This window comes from Ctenopharyngodon idella, chromosome 6 (assembly GCF_019924925.1).
Source record: "Ctenopharyngodon idella isolate HZGC_01 chromosome 6, HZGC01, whole genome shotgun sequence".
Lineage (NCBI taxonomy): Eukaryota > Metazoa > Chordata > Actinopteri > Cypriniformes > Xenocyprididae > Ctenopharyngodon > Ctenopharyngodon idella.
The window spans coordinates 29,633,274-29,650,026 of NC_067225.1; the positions used below are offsets into that span (position 1 = coordinate 29,633,274).

At 36.2% G+C, this 16,753-nt stretch overlaps 1 protein-coding gene across 4 annotated transcripts in view; it reads right to left on the bottom strand.

The window, feature by feature from the left end:
• raly (RALY heterogeneous nuclear ribonucleoprotein) overlaps positions 1 to 16,753 on the bottom strand; it is an 89,553-nt gene that overhangs the window by 26,226 nt on the left and 46,574 nt on the right. Inside the window, exon 1 of one of the 4 annotated variants that reach the window (XM_051895975.1) lies at positions 8,276 to 8,371. The exons of the other annotated variants lie outside the window; for them this stretch is intronic. Within the exon in view, the coding sequence (XP_051751935.1) occupies positions 8,276 to 8,338 (63 nt within the window). The 5' untranslated portion in view covers positions 8,339 to 8,371. Of the gene's footprint in view, positions 1 to 8,275; positions 8,372 to 16,753 lie in introns of those variants that run through there. 4 annotated transcript variants of the gene reach the window in all.

Consider the following 16,753-nt stretch of genomic DNA (forward strand, 5'->3'; position numbering starts at 1 on the left):
GTAAATGATGACAGAATTTTCATTTTTTGGGTGAACTGTTCCTTTACTATGAGTTACATTTATGCAGTGTACAATGTAACTTATTCATATTTTATTTAAATCAATCTTTCAAATAATATGCAATAAATGCATTAAACATATGAATATGTAAATAAACTCAAACAAAATGGTGGCATGATTGTTGCAGACAACTGTATAAATGAGATAAAGAAGAAAAACTGCCAAATATTGCACATCTTTGCTCGCCTTCTTCCTCTTCCTTTCAGACACCCAAGGGCGTCAGTTGTGCAGCACTGCTGTCACCGTTATCACTCCGGGGAGTAAAGAGCAGACCACCGTTTGATTGGTGAATGTCCCTCAAGCGTAGCTCTCACCTCCCTATTGTGCACACCTCAATATTGGCAACACAGTGGACCTCGTTATGCTCAGTATGTCACTGCCAGTATCAGTCACAGGGTCGCAGTGGGAAACTTACACCTCGACCAACAGATGAATGTTAAATATTGCAAATGCACTTTGAAAAATGAGTAAGATCAGTAAGATTTTTGCATTAAATTGATCAAAAGTGACAGTAAAGATTTTCATAATGTTACAAAAGATTTTTATTCAAAGTAAATGCTGTTCTTTTGAACATCCTATTCATAAAATAATCCTGAACTACTGTTTTCAACATTGATAATAATAAGAAATATCTCTTGAGCAGCAAATCAGCACATTAGAACGATTTCTGAAGGGTCATGTGACACTGAAGACTGGAGTAATGATGCTGAAAATTACACTTTCATCACAGGAATAAAGTGCATTTTAAAAAAGAAAACAGTTATTTTAAATTGTAAAAATATTTCACAATATTGCGATTTTTACTTTATTCTTGATTAAATAAATGCAGCCTTGGTAAGTATAAGTTCTTCTTTCAGAAAACATTTAAAAAATCTTACTGACCCCCAAACTTTTGAATAGTAATGTATCTAATCTAGGAAATTAGGTTGAATATTTAAGGAAACAAATTTAAATATTTCCCATTAGTTAAAGGGATAGTTCATTAAAGAATTCTGTCATCATTTACTCACCCTCAAGTAGTTCCAAACCTGTACAAATTTCTTTCTTTTGCTGAACACAAAAGAAAATATTTTGAAGAATGTCGGTAACAAAACCCCACTGACTTCCATAGTATTTTTTTCCATACTATGGAAGTCAGTGGGGCCCATCAACTGTTTGGTTACCTGGTTTCTTCATTAGGGCAATAGGGCGACACACCACAAAAGTCCGAAAGGGACGGATTTTTTCAATCACATTCAACCACAGTGTTACACTAGCCGTCACTGCTCTAGACTGTTTGTTCTACCTCGATATAAGCTATAGTCCAATCAGTGTCAAGTCACGTTCTATGGAGTACTGCCTCTTTTGGGGCGATTTCACTCTGGTCGAGTGTTCTCATAGACTTCCATTCAAAGATTTTTTTTTTTCGAACGGCAGGCACTGCAATGCAATATCTATGGGTTCTGGGAGGGCTAGCACTAACCTGCTTTCGTCATCATATGTAACCTTAATTCGTGCAGCGACTGGTATGAAACAAACAAACCTCTATTACTAATCTTTAAGCTGAAGTAACATCCAATAATTTCCCCAATGCACAACTTACATTTCACAGACATATTCTCCATCTGTAAATGTTAGAAAGTCAAGAAAATATTTCCATTTTGCTGTCAGGAGTGGATGAGCCTTATACAAACACAAATAAAAAACTGTGAACGAGCGCCGCCGCCAATAGAATAGGAGCGCAATAATTCTGACTAAAATATACAGTTTGCTAAAATATTTGTTGTTGAATATTTCTTGTTGTTGGTGAACATAAATGTGCCATATGTAGAATTTCAAACCTACAACTAAATGTATTTTTATGATAGCAGTAACTGTAAAGTGACTATTTTAGTAGGGTAATCAAAATAGCCTAATAATTAGTCGGTGCTTTTGTTTTTATTTATTTTCATTTTTAGTTTAGTGAACTTAAATTCTGCTTTAAAAAGCATTATTTTGTTTTTAGATTGTAATGTTACAATGTTAGAATGTAGGCCTAATGTGATTTGACCTCTTTTTTGCACATAATATAGCATAGGCTACACGGTTACATTCACTATGTTTTCATAGCCTTCAATATGAACATTGTTTGTAGGACAATATTGGGCAGGATGTGAAACAACATGTTTTAATTAAATACAGATTTTTTTATAATTCAAATAGAAAAATGTACAAAATACTGAGAAAAATACAGAGATATGATTTTTTGGCCATGTCGCCCAGCTCTACATTATGGCATGCTTTAAATGCTGAATTTTCCATGTTTTAGCTAAGCAGTAATGATACATTCTGTCATGCATTACATTCGTTACATATTTACATTTGTTCATTATATCACTTCTTAAATGGTTATTTAACAATTACATTCCGTCCTGTATTTCTAATTCGGTTTGTTTGCGCCCCCCCCAAATATTTTTAGCTCCAGCCGCCACTGCCCATAACTAAATAAGTGAGTAAATTAATTTTCATTTTTGGATGAACTATCCCTTTAAATTACAACTACTTACAACATAAAACCTGTGGGCCCTAAATTAAGTTAACATGACATTTCAGCATGTCATGAATATACAGACTCTTAGGTAGCACTTATTCACACATTCATGAAAAATGCAGGTGAAAAGTTGCAAATATTCATAATCTTGCAGATACAGAATGCTATAGTTAAGATCTGTTATTATTGGTAAAAAAACAAAAACATGCAGTCGCAATGAACATCATAAAAGCAGTCTATAATTCATTGACTTTTTCAGTTTCTTCCTCACACACAGCTATCATACAGCTTATAAAGACTCGGAATATAGTGCACAAATCACATGGACCACTTTTAGAATAATTTTAGAATAATGGGTTATTGTGATTTTGGAGCTTGACAGTCTCTTTCTCTTTCATTATATTAAACACAATGGCCAGGACATTCTTCAAAATTTCTCCTTTTGTGTTCCACAGAAGAGAGAAAGTCAAATGAGTTTACAGCGACACAAGGGTGAGCAAATGATGACAGAATTTTCATTTTTAGATTAACTATCCCTTTAAACCAGGCGGCACGGCAGCTGAGGAAAATACACATGGTTGGTGGCTGCTTGTGTCAAATTTATAACTCTACTACCCCCCCCCCCCCCCCCCCCCCCCAAAAAAAAAAAAAAAAAAAAAACCAGGCACGCATCAGCTCCAAATTCTCTATTTTCCTTTTTCTCGACTCTGAGGGCAGGTGTTGCCAGAGATAAAAGAGAACGCAGAATAAACGAGTGTGCTTGTAATGATGAGGTCCCCTCTCATCCCTTCTTTTCCTTTTCTCTATCTCACTTCGCTAATTTCCCGTCAGCGTCTGATGTCTTGCTTATTACCAATGGCCTCTGAAACCACAGAATAATTAGCAGAGGAAAATAAACACGGGGTGCCAATGGATGCATGAAGGTCATTGGGTGTCATACTTCACTGTGAGCTGGATGACGAGGGATATGGGGGGTGCTGCAGACGAACGGATGACAGTATTGATTATTTTTCTTCCCCGTTTGAGTTATTGGATCAGTGCTGTGGTTGCATGTGCTGATGCTAAGAGAGAGCAGCACTGGGAAATATAATTCTAATGGTTGGCACCAGCTATGTTTTGTGTGTATGTATGTGTGGTTATATATGTTTATGTGTCCTCTGAGCTACAGGCACCTATATGTCAAGTTCACAGTGATTAGTCATAAAAACAAAAGCAGAGAGAAGGAAATAGCTTTGTCTCGTTTGTGCAGTAAGGCTTCTTTTTTCAATACATGAACAATTGTGTGTTGGTGTGTTGGCATGCCCGCATGAAAAACATGAAACAAAGAGGACAATGAGGGTCTTAACAAATATTATGGCATGAAAATTTCCAGTCGTTTAAATTAAAAATAATGAAATATTATTATTTTAAAATATATTTATTAACATTTGCATATGGCATGGTTTAATATTTTAACAAAATGTATTTTATGTATTCATAATTATGCAATATCACATTCATAGTGAGTGTTGTGTGTAGCCAACCAGCGGCCAAGTGCAGTAGACCGACTTTGTGATGTCAAGTTTGATGTTGCTTTTACACAACAGCTAAAACTGAGTAACTTACATTTTAGGCACAATATTCCCCATTTACTTTATCTATTTTTCCTTCAAAAATAAAAATAGCTTGACAAATTAAGTAGTTCTAACGTCTCAGAGCAACACAAGTGTGTTTTGTTTCTGGATGAATCAGTGTTTTTGAACAAATCGGTTTAATGAATGGTTCAATGATTCAACTTGTCGCCACCTGCTGGCATAAGGATGTAACCTGAAGAAAGAGTCGCTGAAGAAAGAGACTTGGGTCTCTCCAAACTGTCAGTTAATGATCATCCTAAGTATATATGAATGGTATTAATTTAAAATAGACATATAGCTTACTATATTAATTAGTGCATGATAAAACCAACTCAACGTAATTTCTTACACTTGATTAACTGTTAATTAATAAATTATAATAGCTTATTAAGTGAATAATTGAACATCATTTATTTGTTTTATTTATAACTGAAATATCTGGACATTTAACACTTAATTTAATACATAATTACATTAAAGATGATTGTGATTACATGTAGGGTAAGTGCAAATGCATGTATAAACTAAGCTATCAAGCTAATCGGGTATCAGTATGCTATGCTATAAGTTAACTAATACAGACATAGTTGAAACAGCACTTATCATACTATAGGAAAGTTTGCTCACTCGGCGGCCATATTTGCAATGCCTCCAGGCAGCTATTTCGAGCATCTAAGACCAAGTCCTATCTACCTGAACGGGGGAATCCTAAAATCTCTGCTTGCCGAACTAAAAGTTAAATAACATTTCAAATCAGCAACAAAATCTGACATGAACTGTCCCTTAAATGTTGTTACTTTTGCTCAAATAGCGTTAAAAAAAGCTTATGTTTCAAGCTAGATCAGCCAATGCGCATGAGCAGTCCTAAGCACGAGTCTTAGGTTTCTATGGGATTTTAATGGCAGCTGAAGTGACGCAATGACTTTACCAATCAGTGATTGGAACTGGATTAAGAAGGTGGGTCGTATTCAGCCATATCGTGCATTGCAGTTTCTCCCATTCATAGTCTTTGTATGTCTATTCTATAGTCTTTGAAAATATGTAACCCAAATTCCTTAGCACAGATACATATAGGTCAGAGAACCTGATTAGCTAATTGCATATATTTTACTGCTCTATTAAAAAAAATATTAATCACACAAAATTAACTGCACAAACATATAACACTTAAAACCTCCTGGTGTTTAGATATTCATGCAATGATTCTCCTAATCCAAACAAATTGCATAAATATTGTTTAGAAATAGGTTGAGCTCTTAAAAGTCTATCAGATTTTTTCATGATCTGAGCATTAAAAACACACTCCAAACATCCACTACCTACCTCTCATTACAGATGTCACAAGATGCTACCTATATTCGAACCTTCAGAACAGTGCAACTTCCAAAGAAGGTAAAATTGAAGTCAAGTGCAGAGAAAATGACAAAAAAAGACTTCTGTCTGCCTTCCTAAGGCGAAAGCAGACTCTTTTCACCCCCCATGGATAAGTGCAAAACATATACTGTATCAAACCAAAGCACATACAAAAATATTAATAAAAAGACTCCTATTTTACATAAACTCATCCAAGTATGCCCAGAGACAGAGAAGACCTTTTCCTCGAGACAGCTCTAAATGGCTCCAGGCTACATCTGGTATTGCTGATAAAGTCTTGCTTTGGCTCTTCCAACCAGATATATCATAAAATTATTGGGCTTTAGGACTGTTCCTTTGGGAAGACTGACTTTCCCCTTCCTTAGCTGAACACTACTAAATCAACAAAGCAGCAGCACTTCTGTGGCCTTTGTAGCCTAGCTAGGCCAGAGGGCACGCCATCACTAAGACGCCAGGGAAGATTTGGACCCTCTGGCACTTTTTATTCAAGTTGCCGGGGCTGGTCCTTGGTTTATCAGAGTTAATGCAGATTTAATGTTGCAAAGACTCTCTCCCCCTCTCGTTCTGTATGCACGCACGTTTTAGAAAGGGAATAACAAGGGAAGTGCTTCAAACTGTACATAATAAGACAAAAACAACCAATTCCATTAGCCTCATGTTCACTTTACGGATTCAAAACAAATGAGCCTAAAGCAAAATGGCCCAAAGCAACAACAAAAAAAATCATGTTGCATCTCAGCCTGTTATTTTAAAGTGACATGGCACTGTCATAAAAATGCTTAACATTGTTTCTCGGTAAGAATAGATACTGTTTGCTAGCTTTACTTACAAGAAGAGCGGTGCATTTTTGTAACAAAGCACTAGCAGAATATCATAATTGGTGGTGTTGCTAAGGCACTTACTATATTGCATAATCAGCATTAGGGGCTTTGAAAAACGCTAAACTTCAGTGCATAATTTGTTGTGCACTGTTTGTGCCTTTCTGTAGCTCAAATAGTAGAGCATGGCAAGGTCATGGGTTCGATTCCCGGGAAATGCAAATGTAAAGCTTGAATGCAATGTAAGTCACTTTGGATAAAAACATCTACCAAATACATAAATGTAAATTTCTTGAGCTACGGACTTGAGTCAGAAAGTCACCACCCTAGCAACAAGCTAAAAATACTAAGAATACCGTAGAAACCACAAAGAAACACCCTGGCAACCACCCAAAACAAAAAAGCATTGTGGCAGTGACTTTTGCAAGGGTAAGCACATTTTCTTCAGAAGATGTAGGCTAAAAATCTAGTTACATACTTTAAATATTGTTAGTTTAGTTGTTTATGATGGTGAATACATTTAAGCACTCTTCAGTGTTCAACATAATGTCTACAAACCAAATTTTAGGAAGGTCTTGGCAGACATTTTTGTACTCAACTGATCTGAAAGTGCACATATTGTGTAAGAATAAGACTTAAAGCTGCTGTAAGCATTTTTTAAGACAACGGCTCTTTGCCAATGACATCATTTGGAGCGGACTATCAGTTTGACTAAGGGGAAACTTTTTTTCACTTTTTTTAAAATAGAAATGTGCAGAAAGTGCTTACAGCAGCTTTAGGCAGGTAATTATGGATCCAATTCAAATCTTAAATCTAAACCAATAGTAAGAATTAAATATCAATACAGTTGCCATGGTTGAATAGAACAGAGTTTTTATTTATACAACAGGTAGTCCAACAACATTTAGACTTTCTCGTTTTTATTTTTATTTTTTTATCTCTGCTGTTGTTTGTGCATTAGTGGTGAGCCTTTTTCAGTGACTCCTTTTGCAAGTACACCCTAATAACCACCTAGTGACCCTAGCAAAGCATTAAATACACTGCTCAAAAAAATTAAAGGAGCACTTTTTAATCCGAGAATAGCATAAAGTCAGTTAAACTCCTGGGATATTGATCTGGTCAGTTAAGTAGCAGAGGGGGTTGTTAATCAGTTTCAGCTGCTTTGGTGATAATGAAATTAACAACAGGTGCACTAGATGGGCAACAATGAGACGACCCCCAAAACAGGAATGGTTTTACAGGTGGAGGCCACTAACATTTTTTTCCCTACTCATCTTTTCTGACTGTTTTTCACTAGTTTTGCATTTGGCTAGGGTCAGTGTCACTACTGGTAGCATGAGGCGATACCTGGACCCTACAGAGGTTGCACAGGCAGTCAAACTCATCCAGGATGGCACATCAATACGTGCCATTGCCAGAAGGTTTGCTGTATCTCCCAGCACAGTCTCAAGTGCATGGAGGAGATTCCAGGAGACAGGCAGTTACTCTTGGAGAGCTGGACAGGGCTGTAGAAGGTCCTTAACCCATCAGCAGGACCGGTATCTGCTCCTTTGTACAAGGAGGAACTGAGCACTGCCAGAGCCCTACAAAATGACCTCCAGCAGGCCACTGGTGTGAATGTCTCTCTCTATATATATGTATATGTATGTGTGTGTGTGTGTGTGTATATATATATATATATATATATATATATATATATATATATATATATACACACACACACACACACACACACACATATACACACACTATATATGTAATACATATGCAATTTAATATCAAAGTAAAAGCTAGTCGAGGGACCTGTCCAGAACGACTGTTGAACTGAACAGACATCTCCTAATCTTTAGAGTAAACATTAGGTCAAAGAATCAAGGATGACCCAAGCAGAAAGCACTGACCTGGCAACTGCATGAGACCACATGAGAACTGCAGCCATTCCATCTGACAAGCAACAGTAACATTCACCCGAGCTCATGCAATTCACTTTACTGCCAGTGAGACTGAAAAAGCAGCATTTTAAAGACCACCCAGCAGACTGCTATATATAGCATGTGTTGACTGCTGGACCATTTGTCAGGATGTGACAATCCATGTGTGGATTAACGCAGAGGGACTAACTGGTGTTGGGCGAGAGAAAACAGGCAAATGAGATGCAGGAATAGTTTATGACAAACAAATCCACATTTTGAGAGTGTGCTGCCCATTTCTTTCTTCTAAAGGTGTTTATTATTCTGTTGGATTAGAATATCGTAAATAATGCACACTGGCCTATATAAAAACATCTGTTGTTTGGAGTGTCTTTGTAGATATGTTAAAATCCCAGAACCTGAATTGAAGTGTTTTTCCCCTGAAATCACCAGATGATAGAAGAGAAAAACTCTGGTAACACTTTAGATTAGTAAACACATATTTACTGTTAACTAGTTGTTTATTAGCATGCATATTAGAAGCATATTGGCATATTTATTAGTACTTATAAAGCACATATTAATGCCTTATCCTGCATGACCATATTTAAGGTCCCTTAAAGGGGACCTATAATGCCCCTTTTACAAGATGTAATATAAGTCTCTGGTGTCCTCTAAAGCAGCCCAACATGGCCTCACCCCTTTTGTTGTGTGTTCCTGGGGGCAGGGTTTGTAAATTTTGTGGTTTGAGATGTCACCAACCCGGGAAGAAGCTCGTTGTAGTCCCTACAGCCATTTGTTGTAGTCCTTAAAAAGTGATTTCTGTAAAAGAAAATATCTCCCTTTGCATTGAACTTTGAGCGTCGTAACTTTGCAAATGTTTTTTATGCTCAAACAGGAACATTACACACTAACTAAAGTTAAAAAGTGAAATCATAATCAAGGATCCCTTTAACCCTACCCCATACCTGAACCCACTTCAACAACTACCTCACTTATTATCAATAAAGCAATAATTAAGAGTTTACTGAGGGAAAACTCCTAGTTAATACTGAATATGTGTTCCCTAATCTAAAGTGTTACCAAAACGACAAAATTTTCTCTAACAAACAGCATGACATTAAAAGACAATCAAAAGTTGACAACTTTTCTAAAAAATAAAAGCATCAGAAAACTTTCTTGTGTTCTGTTTGTGGTACATGGTATGTGTGCAAAGCTTTTTGTGTGACGTTTTTTGCATTCATTATGAGTTCCCAATCAGTCTTTTATGCATGAATCACTCATTTAGAAAAGACTATGTTTAATTCTAGCTTTCGCCATAACTCTTGAGGCAAACAGCGGACATTCGCTCTTTTTCTAAGATTGTGTCGTATTCACACAACAATACGGGTTTGATTTAGTTGATGTTTCTGGAGCAAAACTATTTAGATTCACTTCTCTTGCCCAAGAGGCACGCCACTGCAGCCACTCCAATCAAGGAGTAGATATGCAGATGAACTATTGTACAACTATTTACAGCATACTTTACCAGTGGGGGTCTTTCAAGCACAGCTCGCACAGGATAACTAGTCACCATAGTAACACACCAACATAAAAGGCCCTTCATTTGTAGCCTGATAAGAAAAAGGGGAGAAAAAGTCTCTAAAGTGTGTGTACCTTCTAATTGAAAAACGCTTTGAAGTCAACGGCATTTGCAGCTCATTTCACTTCAGAAATGGGATGTATTTATGAGTGAGAAAGCATATATCAGAATGAAGCCAAACCTAAATGTGATTGTGGATTGTGAGGGTCTACTTCTCTTCTGAAACACCTCTTTTGAAGAGGCTTTTTATCCGGGATGCGGAGGCGAAAGGTCTAATTGATTTGTGAGAGCGCTTCCATCAGTATGTATCTCAGTGGATACATTTCTTTATCAGATCTATCATTATTTGGCTTTATTGGCATAATTGTATTGCCTTAATGTTATCTAGTGTTATTGACAAAAGACTTTTTGTTATTGAAAAAAAAAAAAAAACCTTTTTCCCCTACATGCACAGCCTCTGTGTTGTTAGTCAAAAAAAAAGTTTCAGAGATGATGCAAGTTATTACATTTTCATGGAAGCTTGAAAAAAGATTTTCTTCCTTTAAATAACATGCACCAATGAGTTGTTCACAATAGTGTTATTTTATATCATTGAGATTTATATCATTATATCATTACATTTTAGTAATTTTGTTCTTTTTTTGTCATTTTTTAAAAATGTCTATAGATTTTATTTATATCATTTTTATTTCAGTTTTAGTTTTTTAAGCACATCAGTTCACACTAAATGAAAATGAGAAATGTTGCCTTGCCAACTAGCTGAAATAAAATGTTTACATTTTTTTTTTTATATATTTTATTGTATCTTAGGTAATGTTTATTTTATTTCAAATAACAGTATGTTATGTTAATGTAAAAGTAAAATGTCAAGTAAATTGGTTTTAGTTGTAGTTTTAGTTATAATAATAAATATAGCTGCAAGCAACAATTATTGGGGTTCAAGCTCTTTAAGGCCTTTAAAGGCCCGCTGAAGTTTTTTATAATGCACAGCATTTTTCAATGTGTTGACGTGATTTCAACTGAAACAGGAAGACAGGTGATATATCGAACAGCCCCGCCCTTTTTTTAAAATAGCCAATAGCGTTTCGTTTATATCACAGCTCGGCCAGAGTCGTTAAACTCAGTAAAACCTCTGTTTCCTTTTAATATTTAACCATTTCTCCTCCTAATCTCCTCTATATTACTTTAAAATATAGCTTTCTGTGCAGAATTTTAATGGGTCCGACTCGCGGATATGATCCGCTCTGTGCTCTCGTGTCCCTGGGCCAGAGCAGACTGTGCTCGCACTGCGTCGGTTCACGTGACACTAATGCGAAAACGGACTTCATTCGCGTCAATGGAAAGCATATTTACACTGTCTGAATCGTTCCCTGTTCTCTATATAGTGCACTATGTGCCATTAACCATGTAGAAACTAGTAAATGTGTGAACAAATGACCGATTTCAGCTGCAGCTTGTCTGTTGATAGTGTAGGAGGGGGTGGGACTGCATATTCTAGAGAGCATTTGATTGGACAGAAGACTTGATGAGAAGCTGAAGTGCGATGTGATGTCATGAAAATCCATGATCCATTTTAGCGGAAGAGAGAGACTGTAAGTTTTGAATGCTTATATCTCCTAAATGTGAATTTTGTCATTGTTTTGGAACACACCAGCTTATTCATAACATTAAGGCTAACATATTCATACTAAAAGCTAAAAAACTTAAGTTTTGATTTCAGGGGGACTTTAAGCACACGCGCAAAAAGATATTATGTTTTATTTAGCAAACCTGCAATCTTGATCATAGATGGAAAAGACCATTTACAGCCAATACAGGCAATTTACCATAGGAAATATATAGTTATTAAAGCTTTTTAACAGTTATCGAGGTTGAGCCAAAAACCTAGGACTAGTTCGCCAAAGTTGGATTTTGAAATAATCTCCAATATTTAACGAAAGATTCGATGGGAGACAGGCAGTCCTACAGGCAAAGTTGCTCAGAATGAGGAGTTCTACCATACGGTATGAATGTTGTGGGAGTGTGCAAAAAAAATAGCGTTATACACAATCCTTTACGCAAGTTAAAAAAATGCGAAGGCACCCCCTGGTGGCTGATTTCTTTTGAATTTCACAGGCTGTGAGTCAAACAGGCCCAGCGAGTTTGGTTCCTATCGGCCTCCATTAACTTTGTCTGATGGCTGCTCAAAACTCATTGGCTGATGGAAGACATGTTTTTTGAGATACGTCAATGTCCTCATAGACAATCATAGCACCTCTGACACCGCATGCCAATTTTCAAGTTAACCAGACTAATGGTGAAGTATATAGCCGTTTTCAAGTATTTTTGCTGTTATAGTGCCACCAAGTGGCCAGTCACCACATCCTTTTTCACGCGGCCACAAAATGAGCTCTTACATAGGTGTGCTGAGTTTGGTGAAAATATCTCATTTCGTTCATTAGTTGTAGCTATTTTAGACTCCGGAGAATCACGCTGCACTGGTTTGGTTCCGATCGGGCCAAAAACCTAGGACTAGTTTTGGTTTTTCAAAAAATCCAAAATACCCAAAAATTTCGCAAGGCATGTATTTTGTCCATCTTGAGCCAAGGATTCCAGCAATATAAGACACTTGAGCCTACACCTAATGGAGTCAGGAGTTATGAGCCATTTTATACTTTTGACTGCTGTAGTGTCCCCATCAGGCCGATCAGGGCGAGCCTTTTTGATGTTGTAGATGATGTAAGTACTACCAGCCCTCAAAGTCTCAAGTCTCTGTGACTGACGGTTTGGTCTGCACGATCACTTTTAGGGGAGAACGCTGATCCTTAAAAATTTAAACAATTACTATTAGGGTTTCAGCGCTACAATAAGACCTGCTAAATGCATTAGGAGAGAAAATAGGGTCAAGAGAGAATAAAGGATCAAATTTAATTTCAAGTTCACTTACAGGGTTGCTTACTAGTGACAAAGATAATCATTCTCTGTGGCCTCTTCTCAAGCAGAATATCCCTAAATCAAATACACTGAAATAATATTTGTTTTCTTTATTTCTACAAAATCAGGGATAATCACACTTAGAGGACATTTTTTATGGTATTAATTGGCCAAATATAGAAATTGCTTGTTTGTGTAAAATTTGCATATTCAAATCCAAATGCTAATCCTTGTATTTGCTGACAAACAGCATTTTGCTGATGCAAATCCACATCAGATTTGTTGCGCACGTAAACTTCCTCCACTGTAGTGCATAATGATCCATAGTAACAGTTCAGTCAATTGAATTACTTATCTTTACTGTCTAATAAACTACAAACGCTCTATGCTACAACAACAACAACAACATAGCACTCACTGACATAATGTCATATATTTTTTATAGATCAAATGAATCATTCATTATATAACCTTCTCTTCCCAAATTCAATTAAAGCTTCCTCCTCCAATAGTGAATGCTGTTTCCGCCCCCTTGACACCTCCCGGTCTATTTATCATTGGCTGTTGTTGCTGCCCGTCTCAATCACTTTGCTTTCCTCCCCTAGTTTGGGTATGATGAACGAGCTGAAGGGACTCTCATCTATCTGCTCGGCACCTCCATTTATCGCTGTGGCTGAAAAATAGATGGTGTATGAAGTGTAATTTGGTGCTGTAGCGAGGCTTCTGTCCCAGTGGATGTGTCGTGGGACTTTGATTAAATCCTTCTTATAGGAAATCGATACATTCTTCATTAGGCCTCTCCTTCTACAAGCCTAGGCTTTTTCGTTCTTATACATCTAACCCCCACACATAGATGAGGGGGATGAGGGAAGTGAAGAGTATATGGGCGGATGTAGGGGATAGTTGGGGGCTAAAAGGAGGAACGACCAGGAGTGGATACGAAAAGGGTAGCTTGACCCAGTAGAGAGAAAAAAAAAAAAGAGGAAAATGTTGAATATGGGTGAAAAAGAGAATGAAGTCACCTTTAAGCCAAAGTCTAATGGATAAAATTAAATTATATACTAAATTTAAAGAAAAGATACTTTTATTCAGGTTCAATGATGCATTAAATTGACCAAAAGTGACCATAATGACATTTACAATGTTACAAAAGATGTCTATGTCCAATAAATGCTGTTCTTTTGAGCTTTCTATTCATCAAAGAATCCTGAAAAAAAAAAAAAAAAAATCCCAGTTTCCACAAAAATATTAAGCAGCACAACTGCTTTCAACATTGATAATATTAAGAAATGTTTTTTAAGCAGCAAATCAGCATATTAAAATGATTTCTGAAGGATCATGTGACACTGTAGACTGGAGAAAAGATGCTGCAAATTCAGCTTTGATCACAGGAATAAATTACATTTTAAAATATATTCAAATAGAAAACAGCTATTTTAAATAGTAATAATATTTAACAATTTTACTGTTTTACTGTATTTTGATCAGAAGAGACTTTTTTTTCTCAAAAGAAAATTTATTTTATATAACGGTAACAGAAAATAACATTTTTTTTTTATAAAGTACATTCAATCAAAATGATTCATAACAAATGAATGATAAACCATGCATCAGTGCAAAACAGGTTCACATTATGTAACTAATATTATAAAATAGTTCAGACTCCATATATGTACAGTGGCCTAGTTGAATCCATTTAAAAATGTATTATCATACTGTTTCAAAACATCAGGAAAAATGTTTGAAAGGCACTATATAAATAATAAAAAAGACTTTTTAAAAAATAGTGGTCTTCACATGAAGAACATGTAGCTCACATATGAATCCATTGGGGTTAGTGTCATGCAATGAGATGCTACCCACGTAGAGCGCTTCATATCAGTCGCACATGAAGTTTTATCACAGTTAGGAAGATATAACAGTCAGCTGCCTATGTTTTCAAAATCTTTCCTGAGAGACACCTAATTCCCTCCATGCATGCCACACGCTGCACGCCACTCGACTCTAGTGGATTAAACTGAATCAGAAAAGATCAGCAGTCGATATTGCAAATGCTAAATGGCTGGCACACGCAAGCTGCGCCGCTAGTCATGAATTGAAAGAGAGAGAAAAAGAGACAGAGAAACAAAAATCACTGCTAATGACCAGCGCTTGCCATATGGGTGGGACGGACACTGAGGCACATGCTTTCATCCAAACAGACCAAAACTTGACCGCATGACTCACTCTGCAAGCCAAATGCCTCAAAAGAGGTGCACAAATGGATTTATGTGGCCAAATTCACAAAGAACATCAGGTTAGTATTCTCTAAATGAGATCTATCACAGCACCTCGCCTCTAAACGCACTGGCCAAACAGCTATAAAAACTTTATTGGCAATAAATAACAAGCAGCATTTAAACTTTGCAGGTCGTACCACCCAGAATACTTTGAACTCCCTGGACAAGTTATTGAGTTAAATAATTCGAAAGGCCAGAAATAAAACTCCTCCCCGTTTCCGACCCTGGAAGAAATATTTATTTATCTCCCCCCTGTTGATAGACTGTCTGGCCTGCGCTGGCCCAGCATAAGGCTGACCTCTGCCAGAGGTATTTTAATGAGTTTGTGAGTGTCACCTGCTGTCAATTTCAATTTGAGGTGAAGAACTCCCTGGAGGCTAATTTGCTCTTGCAGGCAGTACGTTACTTCCAATTGGCAGCTATACCAGCGGACACTACATGCTTTGTAAGCACCCATATCTCTCTTTATTTCTCTCTTACTCTATCAGACACACAGGCTGCATCCCAATTCTCATACTACGTGTCCTATATACAGTACAAGCCCAGAGGTTATGTTCAGAATATCATATACTGTAATACTCTACTGCTATTTATGCAGTATGTAGCAAGTACAGCTTGGGGTATTATGCACATTTTCTATACACATGGAATACCCATATGACTACAAAATGTGAATTATACAATGTGAATTATCCTATAATGCAATGCACACAACTTTATCTTCCATTTTCAGTGGGGTGAATTAACTTATTTTTCGATTTTTGATGAGGCATGTTTTTAGGTATGCAAGTGTGCACCATGTTTGTTCTTGTGATCTAATAATAAAAATAAAATGACATTAAATTACACTACTGTTCAAAAGCACACTGTAAAAAAGAATTGTTGGTTTATCTTAAAGAAGTAAGTTACCTGGCTGCCTTAAAAATTTGAGTTCATTGAAATTAAAAATTTGAGTTAATACAATGAAGGCGATTGGTTTAATCAACAGAAACTCAAAATATTATGTTATCTGAACCACATTAATTATTGAAGTTGATTTGACAAAAGAAAAAATGTGATAAATCATGAAAAAAATTTTTTTTGTGAAAGAAAAAATATTTTGCAATTATGCATTAAATTGATCAAATGTGACAGTGAAGACATTTATAATATTACTAGAGATTTTATTTTAAAAAATGCTGAAAATTCAGCTTTGATCACAGGAAAAACATATTTTAAAGCATATTAAAGTAGAAAACAGTTATTGTACACTGTAATGATATTTCACAATATTACTGTTTTTACTGTATTTTTGATCAAATAAATATAAGTTTTCCCTGTGATAACAAAACTGAATTTTCAGCATCATTACTCCAGTCTTCAGTGTCACACGATCCTTCAGAAATCATTCTAATAAGCTGATTTGCAGAAGAGTCTTCTTTCAAAAACTTCGAACCGACCCCAAAATTTGAATGGTAATTTATATTAAATTATACCATGAACAATTTAAGATAGTACCTAAAGAACTTACACTTAAAAGAGCCACCCAGCATACAGTTCTTATCTTATTTTTCAACTTTTCCAATCTGATGGCTCCTCAGCTACATTTGGCATTTTATATAAGGAAAGTAGGCGTATTCAGAAGTGAAGAGCATCTTTTTCTTGACTCATTATTGGACTGAAATAACTCACCCATATTGTGACCCACTAGTCCAT